General features: G+C 42.6%; 1 protein-coding gene across 1 annotated transcript in view; it reads right to left on the minus strand.

The window, feature by feature from the left end:
- The window catches only part of CACNA1H (calcium voltage-gated channel subunit alpha1 H), a 156,069-nt gene that overhangs the window by 17,922 nt on the left and 117,328 nt on the right, over positions 1-20,819 (minus strand). Inside the window, exons 24-28 of the mRNA XM_027863001.1 lie at positions 18,336-18,487; positions 10,383-10,492; positions 8,631-8,764; positions 7,633-7,703; positions 3,839-3,917 (exon numbers count right to left, since the gene is read on the minus strand). Of these exons, the coding sequence (XP_027718802.1) occupies positions 3,839-3,917; positions 7,633-7,703; positions 8,631-8,764; positions 10,383-10,492; positions 18,336-18,487 (546 nt within the window). The remainder of the gene's footprint in view (positions 1-3,838; positions 3,918-7,632; positions 7,704-8,630; positions 8,765-10,382; positions 10,493-18,335; positions 18,488-20,819) is intronic.

A 20,819-nucleotide genomic window follows, 5' to 3' on the forward strand; every position in this document is an offset into this window, starting at 1 on the left:
AATGGTTTTAGCCTGTTTCCTTATCTATAAAATGGGATGATAGTATTTAGGAGCACCGTATCATAGAGTTAGGATGTCAAAGAAGGGATCAGACATAGGACCATAGAACTAGAGGTGGAAGGAGGCTCAGAAGTCATGAAGTCCAACCCTTTCGTTCTTCAGATAAGGAAACTGAGGTATAGAGACTTGCTTAGGCTTGCACAGCTTATAAGTTTCTGAGGTGGGATTTGAATCCAGGTGTTTTTCACATTTGCGCTATGTATCTCACAAAATGTTTGAGAGGAAAACGTTTTGTAAACCTTTGTAAACCAACAAATGCTAGAGAAATGTGATTGTTCGGTAGAGCCAAATCTCCTATCTGCCTGGCAGGATAGCCTCATACAACAAGGACATAGCTACCTAAATCTTACACACAAAATCTGTCTAATAAGTGAATGAATGAATTTGTCAGGTGACTTTGCATAGCAAGGGGAGACCAAAGACCTTGCCAAGGTAATCTGAGCCCTTGGATGCCTGGCCCTGGCAACCGGCTATTGGTGGCTCTTGATACAGTGAATCTTGTTCCAACACACCAGCCCTGGACTTTGTATGGGGGATGGGATGAGAGTAGGGGGCTTTGTGACCAATGACAACCTTCGGAGCACCAAACCCAAAGAGAGCTCCATAGCCCAGTGCTGCTTCTCCAGGGACCCCATCTGAGCCTCAAAAATGGGCTCAGGCTTTACAGTTCCCCTCCCACTCCGGTAGCCTGAGGGTCAGTTTAGGTGAAATCGGTGCCCTCATATGAATCTCGCAGGTCCAAGATGGGCTCCAACCATTTCTAGTTTCCTAATAACAAACTGGGGACCTGACTCTCAGAAATTTCCCTATATCCGTCTTGGTTCTGTTTCATGTCTCCAGCCTCTCTTGGTTCACTAAGTTTTCTCCCTTCCCTGTGAAGTCAGACATGCTGTGGGTCATCCAAATCCCCTTTCTCGAGTTCCCACAGTTTATCCTACTTCCTGCCCCAGTCTGTGCCCAGTTTGGTACCCCTCAAGGCTCTTTCCCACACATCATCTAATCAGATCCTTACAAAAGCCCCATGAGGGAGGAATAGCAGGGCAAGGATTGATATCTCCATTTTGCAGATGAGAACACTGAGGCCAAGATAAGTGATGTGACTTTTAAGGTCAGGCAGTGAGTTCCCAGTCCAGGGCTCTCTCTTATACTTTTCACTGCTGTTTGTGAAATGCAAATTAACACTGGGTGGATAGATCTGTTCACCAAAAATATATCATAGGATTTAGAAGTGGAAGAGATAGTGTGGCTCATTGGATTCAATCTGCCTCTTCATTCTGTAGGGTCCAGAGAGGGGAAGAGATTTACCAAGGTCTCATAGCTCCTAAGCAGCTGATAGGGTTCAAACCAAGGTCCTCTAATCCAAATTCAGTGCTTTTTCCATTAAACCTTATTAATAGAGGGCCACCTGTAATTGGCATCTGGATTTGAATCCATTTTCTGGTCACGGGGTTGGTTCTGCTTTACGTAATTGGGTAGGAGGCACATCAGGTGTGCCTCTTCAGGGCATGTGGCTCTCGGCAGGGTAAGGATCAGGGACGAAGACACCTGGTTGACAAGGAGAAGTCTGCTTACTTTTTTGACATTTCAAAGGCTGCTAGAAATTATGCTAATGGACATTCAGGGTGATGTGAAAGAAAGCACTTTGGATTTAGCATTCGAAGACCTGGGCTTAAGTCCTAGCCAAGGTCCTTATTCAATATTTCCATGAGCATATAGACAGTTTCCCTGTCTACAAAATGAAGGCACTAATACTTATATTCTTTGTAAGCCGTATAGTGCTGTAGAGAAGTATAACTATTATGCGCCCTCACCGGAGGATGCTTTGAGCGAGGCTTCATGATCAGCCTTATGGAACCAATCTAGCCAGTTCTCAATTATCCAGAGCACTGACACAGATAATCCAAAACCCTGGATAAGCCAAAAACAATGATCTATTTAATTCAAGATATACATAACATGATTCCTTCCCCAGCTATTTTTGCCTCAGGCTTTTATAATGATGTGTTTGCCTTCACTAGTCCCATACCCGTTGGAGATGGGGACAGAGGGCTCTGGTCATTCTAGAGAATCCCCCCAGGAGCCAGAGACTTCTCCCACTGATAGTATGGGCAGTGGTGGGGGTGGTTCCCCCAGCTCCTCCTAACAGGAAGCACGCTGTCATTAGAAGAGCCCCTCTCCTGAGTCCTAGGCCTAGCTTAGCCGCTACCTGGCTGTGTGACCTTGAGAAAATCACTCTCTGTTAACGTCAGCTTCCCCATCTGTATGATAAGGATTATCTTTCATGTCCAGGGCTGCTCAGATAAGGTGCTGGATGGGAATGAGCCCTGAGAGTCATGAAGAAAAAGCATGATGACCCCTGCCATGAACTTTGGATGCCACATCCTGGGGGCCCAACTGGAAGGACCTTGTCTGAGGGGCAGAAAGATTAGGGTTTCTCTTTCCTTATCTGGCAGAGAACCAGATAATGATATGTGGCCAGGAAACTCCCCAAGATCAAGGGACAGAGGAAGTCAGCTGCTGATGGATGGGGCCAGAGGACATAGGGAGGAGAGCCAGCTTTTGTCCAAGCCCACACGCCTGGGGACGTGTCCTGAGATTTTAAGGATTAACTTAATGGTGGAATTCCCTGGAGGACTATGCAGATGTGCGCACATGTGGCAGTATATGTATAGGAGCATCTGCACATACATGTGCTTGTGTGCACACATATCTGTGAGCACATGTGTTCATGTATATGTGGGTGTCTGTACCGTGTATGCTCCTGCCAATTGAAGCATATATGTGTGTGCATGTGCATATGTACCCGCAAGTAAACACAACATGTTCCCTCATATCCATTTGTATGAAGCCAAGCATCCTATTTGTATATTGACACTGAGGTAGGATAGGGTGATAAAAAGAGCACTGAGTTTGGCATCAGAGAATCAGAATTCATATCCCAGCTCTTCCACCTAAAACCCATATGACCTTGGTGATGCAGTGGGTAGACTGTTGGGACTCAAGACTCAGAAAGACCTGAGTCTCAAGCCTTCCTCAGATGCTTACTTGCTGTGTGACCTTGGGTGGCCTCAGTTTCCTCATCTGTAAAATGGGGATAATAACAGCCTCTCTAACAGTGTAGGGATCAAGTGAGATAACATTTGTGAAGCACTTTACAAACTATAAAACACTATAGAGACACTAGACATTAGCACCTTAGTTTCCTCATCTGCAAAATTAGAGTGGTGGATCACTAGATGACCTCTGCTATGTTCTTCGAAGACGAAAGATGAACAACTATGACAGTTATAATAGCCAGATGGGAAACCCAAATCTTCTCCTCATTCCCTGTGTGATTCTGGGAAAGTCCCTTCATCTTTCTGGGCCTCAGTATCCCCATGAGTAAAATAAAGGAGGTTAAATTAGATTATAGCAAAAAAAATTAGATTATAGTATCATAGACACACAAATTTAGGGTTATAGATGTTTGATGATCTTTAAGCTCCAAAACCAGGTGAATTAGCCCAATGTGTACATGTGTGCATATGTGTTCATACAAGTGGTTCCAGAGATAGTGGGTATGAGAAGGTAAGAAGATTAGAAGTAAGGAGTAAGGCCACAGTGCAGGGGTGGGGAGCCTGCCATAGTCCATTCCATCTTTTGAGCCCAAATGTCCTCCTTCACTCATAGTAAACAAAAGGTGGGGGGAGGGAACTCTGGGGGGGTGGGATCTAACAACAAAAAGAGGAGGTGCCAGGTTGCTGACTTTAGGAGATGATGACCCTTGGCTGCTACTTACCCAGCTTTCCAAACAACTCCACTCCCAGGGCAGCATAGATAAAAAACAGGAGCATGAAAAGCAGGCCAAGGTTCCCTACCTACATGAGAAGAAAGTAGAACAGGGGTCAGGCAGGCTGGCATCATGCCCGGGTGTTACCCATGCGCAGCCTCGACACACGCCACACCACACTTCCGATGTGCACTACAGCTCACCTGCAGGCTCAGGAAGGCAGAAATCCCTCCCGGGTGTCATCCACACACAGACTGGCCATATCCCACATGCCATCTGCTTCCTACCCCTAGTCACACACCACAGACCAGAGGCCCACAGTGGTAAGGTGGCCTGGTGTAATGCCTGGGTCTCCTCCCTCCACAGGCTCACCATATACCGTATGCCATGCATATTTCACAGAGCCAGGACCTGCCGCATTAGATGTGCTGGCATTGCGCATGGCCATCACCCATGCACAGGCTTATCACATACCAAGCTCAAAGGCAACCTTCAAGGCTCAGCTCCTCTTGGAAGCCTCTACTGAGCCCCTTCATTCCTATATTCTCCCTCCATGAATTAGCCTGTTTTTATTTATAGTTACATGTTGAATCCCTCAGTAAATTGTGAGTTCCTTGAGTTCTAGACTATTTTTGTCTTTACTTCTGGGCCTAGCATAGTGACTTGCATGGAATAGACACTGAGTAATGTTTGTTAGATTGAACTGAATCCATGGGTATATCCTTAACTAGCTTATCCACGACAGAGCCGCTCAGAAAGGTTCTAGTCGCCTTCCATCAGTGCATTTGAAAAAGGCTTCCTTTGCTTTCCCACATATAAAACAGTACTACCTCTAGCTGCTGTGGCCACTCAGAGGTAGTCTGCAGTTTTGGGTAGGACTTGTTTTTCCAGACGCTATCGTCTGTGCTGCTTAATCCCCTAGAGGCCAGAATAGGCAGCTGAGAAATTGATGAGAGTCCTTGCATGCTTTTTTTGTCTGTGTGTACACACCATCAGTGGTTTCTATGTTGTGAGATTTAAGGAGGGTAGAGCTATATTTATGTTCCTTGAAATCTAGAACTGCACTAACTCACTTTGGCACTGAGGAAAGGAAGCCACTCATCCTGGCTACCCTTTAGGCTTACTTTGGTCTTCTGATTTCCTCATGCTGGAGTTTCTTTTTCTTAACTCTTTTTCTCAGTTCCTCATTTTCCTAATGTCCCCAATGGCCAGGGATGATTTCTTTCGGCTTATCTCCAATGGCCACTGCTGGGTCCTAAGGCTAATGGGGAAGGGATGGTGGTGATATACTAGACTGAGTTGTTAGAAATTATTGGATATTTTGGGAACATTCAAGGTTCATTTGTTGGTCTGGGATCGTCCCTGGTGGATGATGGGGGGAGCAGCGAGTATAGCTCAGGGAAGTTAAGCTATGTGTCTTTCCACAGCTTTATTTCACTGATGTTTGGCTGGGAAACTGCCAATCATATGTACATGAGTTTAACCCAGGGATCATTAACCTTTTTTGCATCCTAGATCCTTTTGGCAGCCTGGGGAAAACCTATGAACTGCTTCTCAGAATATTGCTTTGTTTTGTTTTTCCACTTAAATTCTTAGTTGAAGGGAATGCTAAATTTCAGTTAATGTTGGTGAAAACAAAGATGTAATTTTATTCTCACTGCATTCATGAACCCCTGAAATCTGTCCATGGAAAAGCCTTAGCTTAAGAGAACTTTTAGCACGAGCTGGTAGAGCTATATCCTTCTCCAGTGCCCTGCTCTCCACTCCCATCACTGCCTAGTGCCCGCAGATGGGCAGGGAGACCACATGAATGTGGGTCCATGGGCCAACACCTTCATGATGGTGTCTAAAGCCCATGTATAGCCAAATATGGGCATTTGCTAGTGAAATTCTAATACAGAATGCCATAGAATCCCATGGCTTAAGAGTCAGAAAGGACTTCAGAGGCATCTTATCCAACCCCTACCCAAACAAGAATATTCTACTGCACAATCATAAGGTCATAGACTGAGAATTGAAAGGGACCTTATAGATCAGGAATTCTTAACCTGGGCTCTGTGAAGGGATTTTTAGGAGATCCATGAATTTGAATGGGAAAAAAATGCATCTTTATTTTCACTATTAATAGAAATTTAGCCTTTCCTTAAATTATGAATTAAAAAAATTATGACAAGAGGTCTATTGGCAAAGTCAAGAAACCCTGGATTCTAACCCTTCCAATTATGGTTTATCCTTCATTCTCGAAGAGGACCATGACATCAGGAAGATGACATGACTTGCCTTTGAATTGGATTTGAGTGAGTGAGGGTTGTGCAAAGTCACCAGCTTTGAATCGTCTGGGTCCAGTGGATAGATATAGATCAGGATGACTGGAGATGGCCCAGGATACAGTGAGAGATCTTGGCCCCTTTAAACTAAGCTCTTTTCAGGTTCTCACTCTGAGTGGAGCAACACCTATTCAATGAATAGGCCTGTTTAAGAAGTGAGTCAAGGGATGGCCCCTTTAATAATAATAAAAATTATATATATATATATATATGTATATATCAAACTAGGAGGGGAGGGAAGACCTTCAGGGTTTCTGGCCAAAAGAGAAACAATTACTATTTACATTTATTCTGAGCCAGGAGGGCCCAAAAATAACCATTAAGTGGTGCTGGGATACTCCTCCAGTAATCCTTTATTGACCTCCCCTAATTCCTCTGAACTACAGATATCACTGTCTCTATTGCACATTTCTTAGCTCTTAGCCTGGAGTCTTAGGACATCTTTTCCATTGTTAATTGCTCTGTGCAAATCTCACTTCTCAAATCAGAATGTGATTTCCAGAGTGGCCCCAAACCGTGAGCTCCTCAATCTAAGGCAGCAACCACATCAATTCTTCCAGGGAGGCAGAAAGAGTTAAAAGACTTGAATTCAAATTTTAGTTCTTTGCTAATTATGTTACATGGGCAAGTCCCTTAATATTACTGGGCTTTTGTTTCTTCATCTGTAAAATGACAGGGTTGGTCTAGACAACAGCTACTTAACTTTTTATGTCATGGATCTCTTTGAAGTCTGGTGAAGCCTACAGACTCATTAGCAGAATTAAAAATAATTGAAGGAAATGCTAAATTTCAGTTAGAAATGAGTGAAAATAAAGATGTAATTTTTTTCCTACCTAAGTTCACAGAATCCCTAAAGTCCATCCATAGACCCCTTGGTTATAGTGGACTCCAGGTTAAAAAGGCCCTTCCAACTTTAAGTTTTAAGTTTCTAGCTTAGTTCCTGAGAATTCCAGTTTGTCTGTCACACAGCAAAACCAGCACTAGTAATGCTTGTTGAATGAATGCTTTAGGCAGATGGACAATGGATGGTCCTAGTATATGGCTCAAGAAAAGTTGCCAGGGAACAGGGAGACTGCAGTTTCTGAGTGGCACCTGGGGTCAGAGCAGTATATCCTAGATCCTGAAGACTGGTAAGAGACTTGAGAAAATCTATCTATCTTCAACAGATGGGACCCTCCCCTAGTTTTAGAGCTCACTCTCAGTCACCCATTCTAGTGTCATGGCATTTCTTCTGTGAATCTAACCCAAATCTTGGATGTTCAGTGTAGGTTGGCTCCCTTAGGCCCATGGTCTGTGGAGGCCAGCATCTCTACCTCTGTCAGAGACAAGAGACCATGAGGCAGCTGTCCTGGACCTTTTTACCTCCCCAACCCATGGCCCCTTCACAACTTTTCCCACAGCTCCAAGTTATAGCCAGGCCCTTGGCCTGGGGGAAGAGAGTTGACAAGGGCACAGAGACAGAGTCCTAGGACCTACCTGGGGCAAAGCCTGAACCACGGTGTCCAGTAGGGCCCGCATCCCAGTGGCCATTTTCAGTAGCTTCAGTACTAGGAGGGAAACCAGAAGTAGAACATAGATATACAGAGTAGGAAGTTAGCCACTCCTGGGGAAATCTGGGCCAGGTCAGAGTCTGAAAGAAGGGGAAGCTGAAGAGGGGAGGCAGGATGGTGGGCTGAGAAGAATGTTGAGTTCCGTCAGGAGCCCTGGGTTTTAGTCCTGGTTCCGTTGCTAATTCACTGTGCAGATTACTTAAGCTCTTTAGGCCTCAGTTTCTTCATTGGCATCATGGGGATGATTAAACCTGCCTACTTAATTGATGCGGTTGTTGGCAGTGGGAGAAAGAAACAAGACAACTGGGGCCTAAAGAAAAGAGCCCCGTCCTAGGAGTCCAGAGTCCTGGGTTTTAATCTCAGCTCTAATACTGACTTGGTTTGTGATCTTGAGTGTGTTATTTTTTAGCCTCAGTTTCCCCATTCACAAAATGAAAAAGAATGGTGTTCTATGATAATAATTGTCATAATCCTTCACAACTATACCCTCCAGGGCTGTGTTTTATCTAAACCTTGCATCTTCCCCAAGGTCTAGCACACAGGTGTTTTATAAGTGTTGAATGAATGAACGAATCCAACTATTCTCTCATTTGATCCTAACAATACAATACTCTCCAATTAAATAGAGGAAACTGGGACCCTGAGAGGGGAAGTGACCCAAGGTCACACAGTGAGTGAGTAAGTAGAATACTAATCCAGGTTAAGAATTTAGGTCTCATAGGCCCCCGTCTAGGGAATCTCCTGAACATTCTGCCTTTGCTAACCTAGAATGGTCTTGTTAAGACAACTCTTCTCTCACCTCCACCAACCTCGTCACGGCACCTTTCCCCCACTCCACCCCCTCTCCCACCTCTCAGTAGACGCCAGCTCAGTTGGAGCAGGCTGCCTTGTGGTAGACAACATTTTGGCCCCGGCATAGCCTACCTCGAGCAATGCGGAGTACACGCATGATTCGGATGATGGTAGGGTTAATAGGCAAGGCGGCATTCATCTCGATTTCCTCCAGGGTGATGCCCATGATGGAGAGAAGCACTATGGCCAGGTCCAACTGATTCCACCTGAGCGAAGGAGTACCTGGAGTTCATTGAGGCCCCTAATCCTCCCTGCCTCTCCCAATCTATCTCTTTCCTTTTCTCAAAGGAAATTAGGTTCTAGGCACCCATAACCATTGGTGTTGGCAGCTTCCTGACTTCATCTCACATCCCCCATACCCTTTTGGTAGTATATGGAGAGAAGCTCAAAGTTTTAGAGCTAAAAAGACCTTAGTCTTGTAGATGTGGAAACTGAGACCCAGTGAAGAAAAATGACTTTCCCAAGGTCATTCAGAGATTTGGGGTAGAAATGGAACTAAAAATCTGGTCTCTAGACTCTCAGGCCAGGGTTCTTTCCACTATATCACAGCACAGAATTCTTGCCTACCAGGACAATCAAATACAGTGAAATCACTGGCTCTCATAATTTTTATCACATCATTTCCTGCCCAAGGACCCACCGCCTACAGAATAAGGTCCATACCTCTCCCCTTTGATACTTTAAGCTGGCCTCTTCATTATTCCACCACCTCCTCTCCTTCTTTTCTCCACCCCTATCTCCACCCCTTGTCTCCTTCCTCTCCCTAGCCCCCCATACAAACATGTACCCACCCAGTCTCATTTCCACTTCTGAGCCTTCCTTCAGCCTGTTACTCCACTTGGAATGCCTTCCCTTCTTCTTTTACCCTATCAAACTTCTACCTTTCATGTAGAGACCAGCTCCTGGGAAGCTATCTCTGACCACCAGAGGTCACAGTGATCTCTCTCGCCTCAGATGTCCTGCTAACACTTTTGATTGCTGACTGTGGACTACCCTGTTCTGTTCAACTGAGGTTTTCTGGATATAAACCTTATCTTCCCTCAGTCTGTGGCTTTACTCTCAGCAGTTACAGCCCCGGCCCTTCTCTGTCTTTCACCAGAACTCTGTGAGTTCCCTGAAGACAAGCCCTGGGTCTGTTTCTCCTCTGTTTCCCCCATTCTTCATCTGGACTGATCAATCAATCAAACAGTAAGCATTGGTTAAGTATTTGCTGTACATAAGGCACTGTGCTAAGCCCTGGGAATATGAAGAAAGGCAAAAATAGTCTTTGTCTTCAAGGGCAGTACGGTGAAGTGGATGGAGCATTGGACTTCGTCAGGAAGACCTGAGTTTGAATCCTGTCTCAGATACTTGTTCACTTTTTGACCTTGGATAAGACAGTCTTGTATTGGACAAGGACTCTTAAGCCTCAGTTTTCCTTATCTGTAAAATGAGGGGGTTGGACTTGATCTCTAAGATTCCTTCAACTCCAAATCTACGATTCTCAGAACTTACGTTCTAACAGGGAGAGACAACTTATAAACGAATAAGTAGAGATAAGGTACACACAGGGTTAATGGGTGGGAGGTTCTCGATGCTGGGGGGACCAGAAAGACTTAGTGATCCATTAATTACCCAATTCCCTACACTGGCTCTGTTTAGAGAAGTCAGAGTAATGACTATATTCCAGAGTTCATTTTTCCAGAATTGCAGTTATGAAAAAGTTTGTATTTCACCTTGTCTCCTTTCTTCCCTATCCAGTCCCCACTTTGGGCAATTATCCTCTCTCTCCCTTCTTCAGTCTGGACTCCTTTCATCCCCACCCTCTTTCCCTTCACCACACACCTGTCCTTGAAGAATCGACGGAACCCAAAGGCCACCAGTTTCAACATAGCCTCGAAGACGAAGACGATGGTGAAGACATAGTTACAGTACTTCAGGGCCTCATCCAGGGACTGAAAAGAAGCTCAGTGGTTAGTTCAACTCCCTTGACAAAATGAGACACCAGAGATAACTTAGAGGTCATCTCAGGCCTCTTCTGGCTTTCACTTGTCAGGGCTGTACAGAGGGGATTTCTGCTCACTAGAAGGTTTGTTTAGATGAGCTCTGAAAGCCCTTCTTAGGGATCTGAGACACTAATTCTGTGATTTTGTCCAACTCGTTTATTGAAGAGGAAACTCACTCCCAGGGAAATGATTTGTCCAACGTCCAACAGTGAGTGGGGGAGAGGCAGAGCAGGGGCTAGGGGCTAGACCCTAATACACTTTGTTTTACTGTACATGGCTCTTACAAGGTCATAAGACGCCATAGCCCTTTCCTCCTTTGGCCAGATGTCATTACAGGTACAAAGTGGAACTTTTCTTTTTATGGAAAATTTTTGTTTTCACATTGCTGATAAACATAAGAAAACCACAAAATATACTTCCTGAAAACATAGGCAATGTAACCCAGAAGGCAGTTTTTTCAAAACTAGGGATGGACTCAACAGAGGTGAGAGGGAGTGGACTTGACCTTGGAGGTCCTTTCCAGCTCTTGATGTTATGGTCCTTTATCACTTCACCCAAGTAGCCCTGTATTTCACTTATTTACTATGTGCCAAAATGGTAGAAGAAGGCTGTGCACTTCAACGAGACAGTACCAAGTTGTCTATCACATTTAACCATCACATTGTAATAATGTCCTCTTTAATGGTTGCAGTCAATGTGTATACTGTTCTTCTGGTTCTGCTTTCTTCCCTTTGAATCACTTCATACATATCTTCTCATACATCCTTGGATCCTTCTTACTTTTCATTCTTATGGGAAAATAACATTCCACTACATTCACATTCCACATTCCTATTCAGTTATTTCCTCATCTTAGGCATAGTCTGTTTCCAACCTTTGCTACTACATATAGTGCTACTCTAAATATTGCTTATATTGGTGGTTCTTTTCTTCCTCTTCATAGCTTACTTGAGGTACACACCTACTAGTTACATCATTGGGTCACACAGTAGGAGTAATTTTGTTATCTTTATTTTATAATTCTATATTGGTTTCCATAAGAGTGGGAATAGTTCATGGTTCTACCAACAGTGAATTAGCATTCTTTTCCCCCCAACAACTTCACCAATACTGAAATTTTTCATCTCTTAGTATCTTTGCCAATTTGCCAAGTATAAAGTGATAACTCAGAGTTATTTTAATTTGTATTTCCATGCATATTAATAATTTTGAATAATTTCCCAGATGGTTGATTATGTTTCTTCTTTTGAAAATTGCTTATTTATGCCCACTTATATATTGAAGGATGGCTCTTAATCTTAAAGATTTGTGTAAACTCCCTGTAGAATATAGATGTCAGACTTAGTTTGTTGATAGCTTCTTTTTACTTCACTTCCATTTCCCAATATATCCCTTTTTTCCTAGGCACACACCCTTTGACACAAGGAATGGAAAAGCGAGATACAAAAATAGTTCAGTAAAACTGAGCACCATATCAGCCAAGTTGAATGTTCTATGCTAGGTTCTATATTTATATTCCTCTAACTTCTGCAAAGGAAGAAGGGAGGTAGATTCTTATCTCTCGTCTTTATGGCTTAGCTTAGTTATTCAAAATTTTCACTATTCAATTTTGATTTCCACTTTTACTGTTGTAGTCATTGTATCTATTGTTTCCCTGGTTGTTGCACTTTGTATCAGTTCATATAAATCTTCCCATGCTTCTATCATATTCACTATTTCTTATGCCATAGTAATATTCCATTACATTCACATACCACAATTTGTTTAGCTATTTTCCCAATTAATAAGTGTCTACTTTATTTCCAGTTCCTTACAATACAAAAAAATGTGCTAGATTTTTAAAAAATCAAATATAATACCATGATTTCCCATATCCTCTATCTTTTCTTCTGGCAGCAATGTTTAATTTGTGAAAATTTTATTTTAAATGTGTTTATATGATAAAGAGCATATATAAATCAGTCATCAAACATTTATTAAACACTTACTACATGCCAGACTCTGAACTACGTGTTGGGTATACAAAGAAAGGCAAGAGCAGTCCTTGCCTTGAAGGAGCTTACAATGGGAGAGACATGTAAAGGAATAGATACATATGAGATATATACAGAATAGGTAAAAGGTAATCTTAGCAGGGAATTATTTTGTCTTTTATAATTTCTTTTCTATTTAGCTAATCAAGACCTTTTCAGTTTCCTCAGTTTCCTCATTTGGAAAGTGGGGATAATAATAGTACCTATCTTGTAGGGCTGTTGTGAGAATCAATTGAGTCATTTGTAGAAAGTGCTTAGCACAGTGCCTGGAATATAGTAGGCGTTATATAATGCTTATTCCCTTCCCTTCCTTTCCCCTTAAATGCTTTCACAGCTCCAGCTAGGGTCTTACAAGCTTTCAGTGTTCCCAAAGTGCTACGATCCAGGAGTAGGTCTGTTCACTGCCCTTCTGGTCTACAAGTTCCTGACCCAGGTTTGGATCTAGTTGGGAGTTTCAGTAGGCTACTGCTGGACTCAGCCACTGTCCGCCCACTGGGACGCTCTGTAGGTTCAGAATAATTGAATTGATGTCTCCCTTTTTGTCTCAGATGCTGAGCTCTGCTTCTGGATTGGAGCCAAACAACTATCATTTACTTTTTGAGCTTATTCCTTGCTCGGAGCACCACTAGAGTCAAAGCTTGTGACTGCTCCTTTCTGCCCTGGATCTGTGACACAGAACTGGGTAGCGGGTGACAGAGCTGCCAGATGGCATCCATTCCTGCACCCAGTGCTTGTGAAGAGAATCCCCTGGGATCTCTTTCTGTTGTAATGCTTCCTGCCCCATGCCCAATCTCAACCATCTCTCAGTCCCTGGGTGCACTGCCACACAAAATCCTCCAAGACTTCTTCCTCATTGTCTGTACATCCTTCTGTCTGTCTTCCTAAGCTGCCCTGGGCTGGAAAAATGACTCATTGTAATTTTTTCTTGGCTTTCCTGATCAGAATTGCTTCTGTGTCCTCCCTTCCTTCCTTTTCTTCCATCCTTCTCTTCTTCATTTCTCCTTTTTCCCTCCCTCTCTCCTTCCTTCTTTCTCTTCTTCCTCCCTCTTATTTTCAGCTCCTTTTTTTTGGCAATTGGGGTTAAGTGACTTGCTTAGGGTCACACAGCTAGTAAGTGTCAAGTGTTTGGTCTGAGGCCAGATTTGAACTCAGGTCCTCCTGACTTCAGCACTGGTGCTCTATCCACTGCACCACCTAACTGCCCCTTATTTTCAGTTCTTTATTATCTCCCTTCCTCTTTTCCTCACCTCCCCCATCCATTAAGAAGTCAAGAAAAACTAAACCCATTAGAAATATGTATAGTCTAGATCTTTGTTGATGAGGAGTGGCAGGCAAGCTGTACTTCAATGCTTTCTCTCGCTCTGCCATCTTGACTCTGCCCCCAAAGGAGGTGATTCTGGATAGAGGCTCAGTCCTTTGCTGAAATCTTTAGCTCTAAGACCTATGTAAGAGTAAAATCCTGGTGTAGCAAGTCTTTGTCCTTGGCTTCCTCTCAAAACCATGCTTGTGAAGGAAACTGAGTCCCAGATAACGTCAAGGGAGAGAGCAATGAAAATGTATCCATTCACAAATGTGTTAGAAATTGTTTTCCATTACCTTTTGTTTATTTCTGTTCAGATTAAATCTTCTACTGTTATTCATTGCCTAGGTCTTCTAGCATGAAAAGCCACTGAATGCCTCAATCTGAATTAATTTAGGAAGTTTCTAGTTTTTGTCCTGGAGAGAGGCAACTGGGCCAAGGTAGATAGATTACCATTCTACATCCTTACTACTTGAACCCGAGTCTGCAGAGGATCTATAGAGTATAGGTACCTAATGAGCTATGCTTTATTTTGAACAAGCAGGTTTTGTTTTTGTTTTTTGCAAAGTCCCTTCTTTGTTATTGAAAATGATTTATGTATTAATGGAGATTATTTTTTAAATAGCAAATATAATTTATTTATAATTCCAACTGGTTCTGTATTTTTTCCCCATTGAATTTTATTTATAGCTTGCTTATTTTCTCTTTTTGAGATACAGAGGTTTCAGTTCTCAATTTCTCTTTCATTAATCTGGATATTTTATATTATAGGTATGCATCCATGTCATTAAAATGTTCAATTCTGTTTTAATGGAATTGTTGTTGTATCTCCATTTGTTATGATATTCCACCTTATCATTTTAAATAATTTGGTCTTCCTCTCTCTTTTTTACTTAAGGGACACCAGATTAGCTAACAATTTATCAATTTTATTGGTATTAAAAATACACCTCTTTGGTTTGTTAAAATCAGTTTAATTTCCATTTTTGATTCTATTTGAGCTTTAATTCTCAACCTCCTTCATGTTTTTTTGGGGGGATTATTAATTTTTTGGGTTTATAATAAACAAATTCTCAGTTCATTAGCTCTCTCTTTTGTTAATGCAAATATTCAGGGATAAAAATTGCCTCTAATGACTACTTTAGCTGCATCCCAGAAATAATGGTATGTTATTACTGTTATCACTCACTTTGATGTAATATTTATTGTTTTTCACATTTATTGATTTATCCAATATTTAGAATATTGTTTTTAGTCTCTGTATTTTTAGGTCTGTATCTTTCATTCATTTTTTTTTTATTGCTTACTATTTTTACTGGGTTGCAGTCTGTAAGAGGTTTAAAGTTTCTGCCTTTATTCACTTAATTTCACTTTTTTGGTTTGTTTATTTAGGAGGGCCTTAGAACATGATGATTTTTTTTTTTGCGAAAGTAGCATGATTGCTCCCCAAATGAGCACACTAAAAATCGTATTCAATGATTTCCATATAGGCCTTTCAATTCAGTTTTTCTAACATTCTTCCCAATTCTGATTTTTTTTGAACTTTGTTAGTTTTATCAAGTTCTGAAACTGTTAACATTTTTATGTTAACTGTGTTCATTATTTTCATGTTTACCATTAATGCCTTACTAGCTGCATCTTTTGCATTTCAGTTAAGTTTTCCTTTAAATACTTAGTTGCTATGTCATCCAGTACAAACATATTTATTATTATTATTAATAATAACATTTGTATACTTCATTAAGGTTTACAAAACACTTTACATTTTACATTATCTCATTTGATCCTCACAACATTGTGATGTAGGTGGTATTTTTAGGGCAGCTAAGGGGTGCAGTGGATAGAGTACCAGCCCTGGAGTCAGGAGGACCTCAGTTCAAACCCAGCCTCAGGCACATAATACTCACTAGCTGTGTGACTCTGGGCAAGTCATTTAATCCCAATTGCCCTCACCAAAAAAATAAAAAAAGACGTAGGTGGTATTTTTAGGTTACCTTACAGTTGAAGCAACTGAGGCTTAGAGAGGCTAAGTGACTGGTCAAAAGTCACATAATAAGTGTGTGGGGCAAGATTTGTACTCAAGTCTTCCTAACTCCAAGTCCAGAACTCTACCTGATATGCCAACTAGCCATATTGATACTGTTTTATAGTATGTTGTGACTTCAAGCACAATGTGGTTTTCCTGTTTGTTTCTTTTAAACTTATCCATTTTAGCTTTTTTTTTCTGAAATTATGACAGCAGCTCCTGTTTTTCTATTCAATGGATCTCTATATGTTTTATCTAAGAAACCCATTGTAAGTCTATAGATGGCCCTATGTCTTTGGTGTGTTTTCTATCAGCAATATATTATTGAGCTGTGTTTTCAAATCTAGTCTTCAACTCTTTCTTTTCATGGGCAAACTAAATCCATTTACATTAAAGTTTATGATTATTGAGTTTTCTTTCCATAATATTCTGATAGAGTGCATTTAATGTTGTTCTCTCCAAATCTCCTCTTTCTAAGCAGACAGTGATAATTCTCCGAAGTGACCTACCGAAAAGATAGAATGACTACTGGGGAATAGGATCCAATCCTAATATGAAAGGAAACTTTTCTGTGCTAGATAAGCCCTGTGCCAGAGATCAAGGTAGAATATAGCTTGTTTTGTGAATACTATTTAGTTAAACTCTAGCCCTGACATGTTCCAACACACACACACACACACACACACACACACACACACATTCTCCTTCCATACCAAGTGCATTCTGTTTTGACTGATTAAAAAAAGAACCCAAAAAACTTTTCATCTACCTCATCATTTGAGACAGGACTCTGGTTTATTAATCACCTTTCCCTTACACTATCTTTTACATCTTCATTGGTTTGTTCTTCAACTGTGGTATCAAACCATAACTACCAAAATGTGAATAGAACTTTGTCCTAGGATGCCAACCTCTGAGAGGTTTCATCTTATCATTCTAATGTGTTGAAATCTTTTCAGATCTTTACTTTGCCCTACAATGTGTTAGTTTCATGCCATCTTAAAATCTGACAAACATGCTACCTATGTCTTCATCCAAGTCATTGATAAGACTACTGAGCAGTACAGAGCTAAAGCCAGACAAGGGAATACAAATCTTTACTACAGCAACCACTGTCCCTGTGGTCCTCTGCCAGCCTGTGCACCATGCTGCCTTTCTCTGGGCCTCCATTTTTTCATTTATAAAATAAGCAGGTTGACCTAGGTGATCCATCTCTCCCTCCTCTCCCCTACAATGGAGCATCTCGTATACCTCACTTTGGAGATTAATTCATTAGACAATGAAGATGAGTGATCAACAAATCACAGTCATAGAACATCAGGGCTGGAGGGGAACTTAGAATATTGAACCTAGAATGTCCCTAGCATAGTTTCTTCTACATAGTAGATTCTAAATAAATGTTTGCTAATCGGAATTCATTTGGATAGAAGCCTTAGGACAGAGATCATAGAATGTTAGACCTGGAAGGGACCTTAGAACAAAAAGAGCACGTAGAATGTTTGAAATGGCAGGTACCTCGATAACCATTTATTCCAGTCCTTTTATCTTAAAGATGGAAAGACAGGCCTGGAGAGGGGAAGGGACTCATTTAAGGGTTCTCTAAAGGAAAACTAGGGCCCAGGTTTTCTGACTCTCACTATACTGGTTTTTTTCCTGAACTGTACCAAGTTCTATGAAGGAGTAAATGAGCCACCTTAAGACTTAGGATCAGGGGCTCTAGGTCTGAGAATAAACAAGGCTAACTGCCTGGCAATGAAAGGAGAAATGTGTCATTGATGAAAACTTTTTACTCATGAGCTCCAAACATTCTGATGGGGCTCACGTCTCCTTGAAGCAGAGAATGCCCCCTACCTCTCCTCTCTTTGGTAGGGCTTCATTGGGCATATCTGGAAAGCCTTTGGTAGCCAGATGGGAATGGCTCCAGGGGATAGCTTGTGACCAGGGGGATGAGGTGCTATTGAATCAGACAGGTGCTGGGATCCAAATTGAACTTAGGCCAGTTTTGGTACATTCTAGGATTCTGTACATATCCTCGACCCTCCTACACACAACAAAATAAGTTGACAGCTTCCATGACCACTCTGGCCTACGATGATCTCCTTCTTATGATATCCTACAGTCTTCCTACAATCTGCACCACACGCTGGTACATTTAGATATTGGCCCATTTTTAGTCATGCTTGGGTCCTGACTCCCCAGTCAGACCACTACCTGAGCACAGGGCCCAGGTACGTCCCTCCTCAGGTTGGCCCTAGATTGTGGGTGGGGCCTGGGTCTACTCCTTCTCATCTCCCCCAGCACAGCCAAACAACAGCTGAGGACAAAGGGGTCAGGGGAGGTTAATAAAATCTGCTGCAATGAGATGAAAATAGAGGCAATCTTGGCAGGCAGCAGAGGCCCTCCAAGTCACCATCCTGAAGTCCTGATCCTTACCTTGGGCTGGTTATAGTGTTCCATAGACATGGTGATCACATTGATCCCGATAATGAAGGTAATGAACAGGTCCAAGTAATGGCTGGTGCACAGACTGTGGATGGACCTCCGGGTGGGTGAGTAGTCAGCATAGTACGGCCTGCGCTGGGCCTCTATGGAGAGAGAAGGGAATGCACAGGGGCTGGTGAGTGTTCTGGAGACCAGCCATGGCAGAGCAAGAAGGGGGTACAGCCACTGACGTTTCCTTCCTGCCCTTTTCCCATGGCTCCCGATTGGGGAATCGGGGCCTGATATCTATCTTCCAGGAGGCAGATCGGGAACTTCTGAGCGTCCTGGACTGGGTCACCCTCCATGCAATGCTTGCCCATCCAGCACCACCAGCTCCCAGACTTCCTGTCCCAGCTCTCAGAAGTGCCTGATCTCCGTGCCCAGGAAGATTTTGTGAACACATTTCCCGATAGGGTGACTAGAGGATCCCGATTCCTGGGAAGACAGCCTTTTTCCTGGGGATTTCTGAGCGGTCCGGGGCCCGGCCTGCATTGGAAAGTGCAGAAATATAAGGAAAAGGACCAGAGGAAAGAACCGAAGGGCGAGTGTGGGGATGAGAGGATTGAAGAACCAAATGTTTCCACACCTTTGGTCTGCTTGGGGTAGCACAAGAGGAAGATGATCTGAAGCTTTAGCTACATCAGCTTCTGGGCTGAAGGATGCATTTGGGTCAAATGTGTCTGCCAACAGTGCCTTTGGAAACCGCTGAGGTTTTTTGCCCTTTTTTTTTTCTTGCTGTGTATCCTTATACTCTTTGTGACCCCATTTGGAGTTTTCCTGGTAAAGATACTCCAGTGGTTTGCCATTTCCTTCTCCAGCTCATTTTACAGATGAGGAAACTGAGGCAAACAGGGTTGAGTGACTTGCCTACAGCCACATGGTTAGTGGGTAAGGCTGGATTTGAACGTGGATCTTCCTGATTCCAGGCCCAGCACTCTATCCACTGTGCCATCTAGCATAGTATATAATATCCTTACATACTAATATCTATTAGGGCAACCAGCCCTCTGAACAGTCAGCTCTCAGTTATCCAGGGCCTAAGGCTCCTACATGGGGATTATCCAGACCCAACAATTCTTCTCCTCTTTCTTATTCAGGGCCTTTTGCTCAAGAGGGAAGCTTCGAGGGGGCAGCTAGGTGGTGCAGTGGATAGAGAAATGGGCCTGGATTCGGGAGGACCTGAGTTCAAATCCGGCCTCAGACGCATAACACTCACTAGCTGTGTGACTCTGGTCAAGTCACTTAACCCCAATTGCCTCAAAAAACAAGAAAAAAAAAAGGAAGAAGAAGAAGAAGAAGAAGAAGAAGAAGAAGAAGAAGAAAGTTTGGTCCCAAGGGAAGGAGTAAATTGGAGCCAGTCAAAAGGGTCACAAGGTGAAAGTCTAGGTCAAATGGATATTTGGATTTTGATGACATCCTGTGCTGTGTGTACCTCTCATTAATGTGGATAATTGAGAGATGGCTTCTTTGACCTACTACAGCTGTTGTTTATAGGATCACATGATCATTGATTTAGAGTTGGAAGGGGCTTCAGAAACCACTACCTAGCTAGTAGGGGCAGCTAGGTGACACAGAGGATAGAATGCAGGGCCTGAAGTCGGGAAGATGAATCTTCCCGAGCTCAAATCTGGCTTCAGACACTTATTAGCTGTGTGACCTTGGGCGAATCACTTAACCCTGTTTGCCTCAGTTTCCTCATCTGTAAAATGAGCTAGAGAAGGAAGTGGCAAACTGCTCTAGTATCTTTGCTACGAAAACCCCAATGGGGTCACGAAGAGTCAGACATGACTAAAAACGACTGAAGAACAATGACCCAGCTGGTAAGTGATGGAATCATAATAGCTAAGACTTCAACGTATGTATCCCCCTCATTTTACAGATGAGGAAATGGAAACCTACGATGGTTAAATGATTTACCCGGGGTTACATATGTAGTCAGTCCTCTTTAGAAGTGGGATTTGAACCCAGGAACTCTGAGAAGATCCAGTGTTCTTTCTCCACTGTCTCACTCCATGTCGTCTATAATTGGTACCAATGGGCTAGAGTGTTGTTTGGCGTGCCCAGAGAAAGGACCTGTGGGGACAGTTGGGGCCAGTGCCAGTTGACCCAACAGGCCAGAAGTACAATCCTAGCTCTGGCCCCTGAACAGTGGTTTTGATGACAACAAATGAATCTTCAAAGCTGAGAATCGAGGAAGTGGTTTATCATACAGGTGGCCTTGTAGATAGAGTGCTGGACCATGCAAGTCAGGAAGACCTGAGATTGAATCCTTCCTCAGATACTCACTAGCAAGTCACTTAACTTCTCTTTGCCTCAGTTACCTCATCTGTAAAAAAGGAGCCAATAAAAGCACCTATCTTATAGGGAAAGTACTTTGCAAATATTAAAGCAGTGTATAAATATTTTATTGTGAAAATCAGGGGGATATGGGGATTG

Source organism: Vombatus ursinus, unplaced genomic scaffold, assembly GCF_900497805.2.
Source record: "Vombatus ursinus unplaced genomic scaffold, bare-nosed wombat genome assembly UNPS02014770.1, whole genome shotgun sequence".
NCBI lineage: Eukaryota > Metazoa > Chordata > Mammalia > Diprotodontia > Vombatidae > Vombatus > Vombatus ursinus.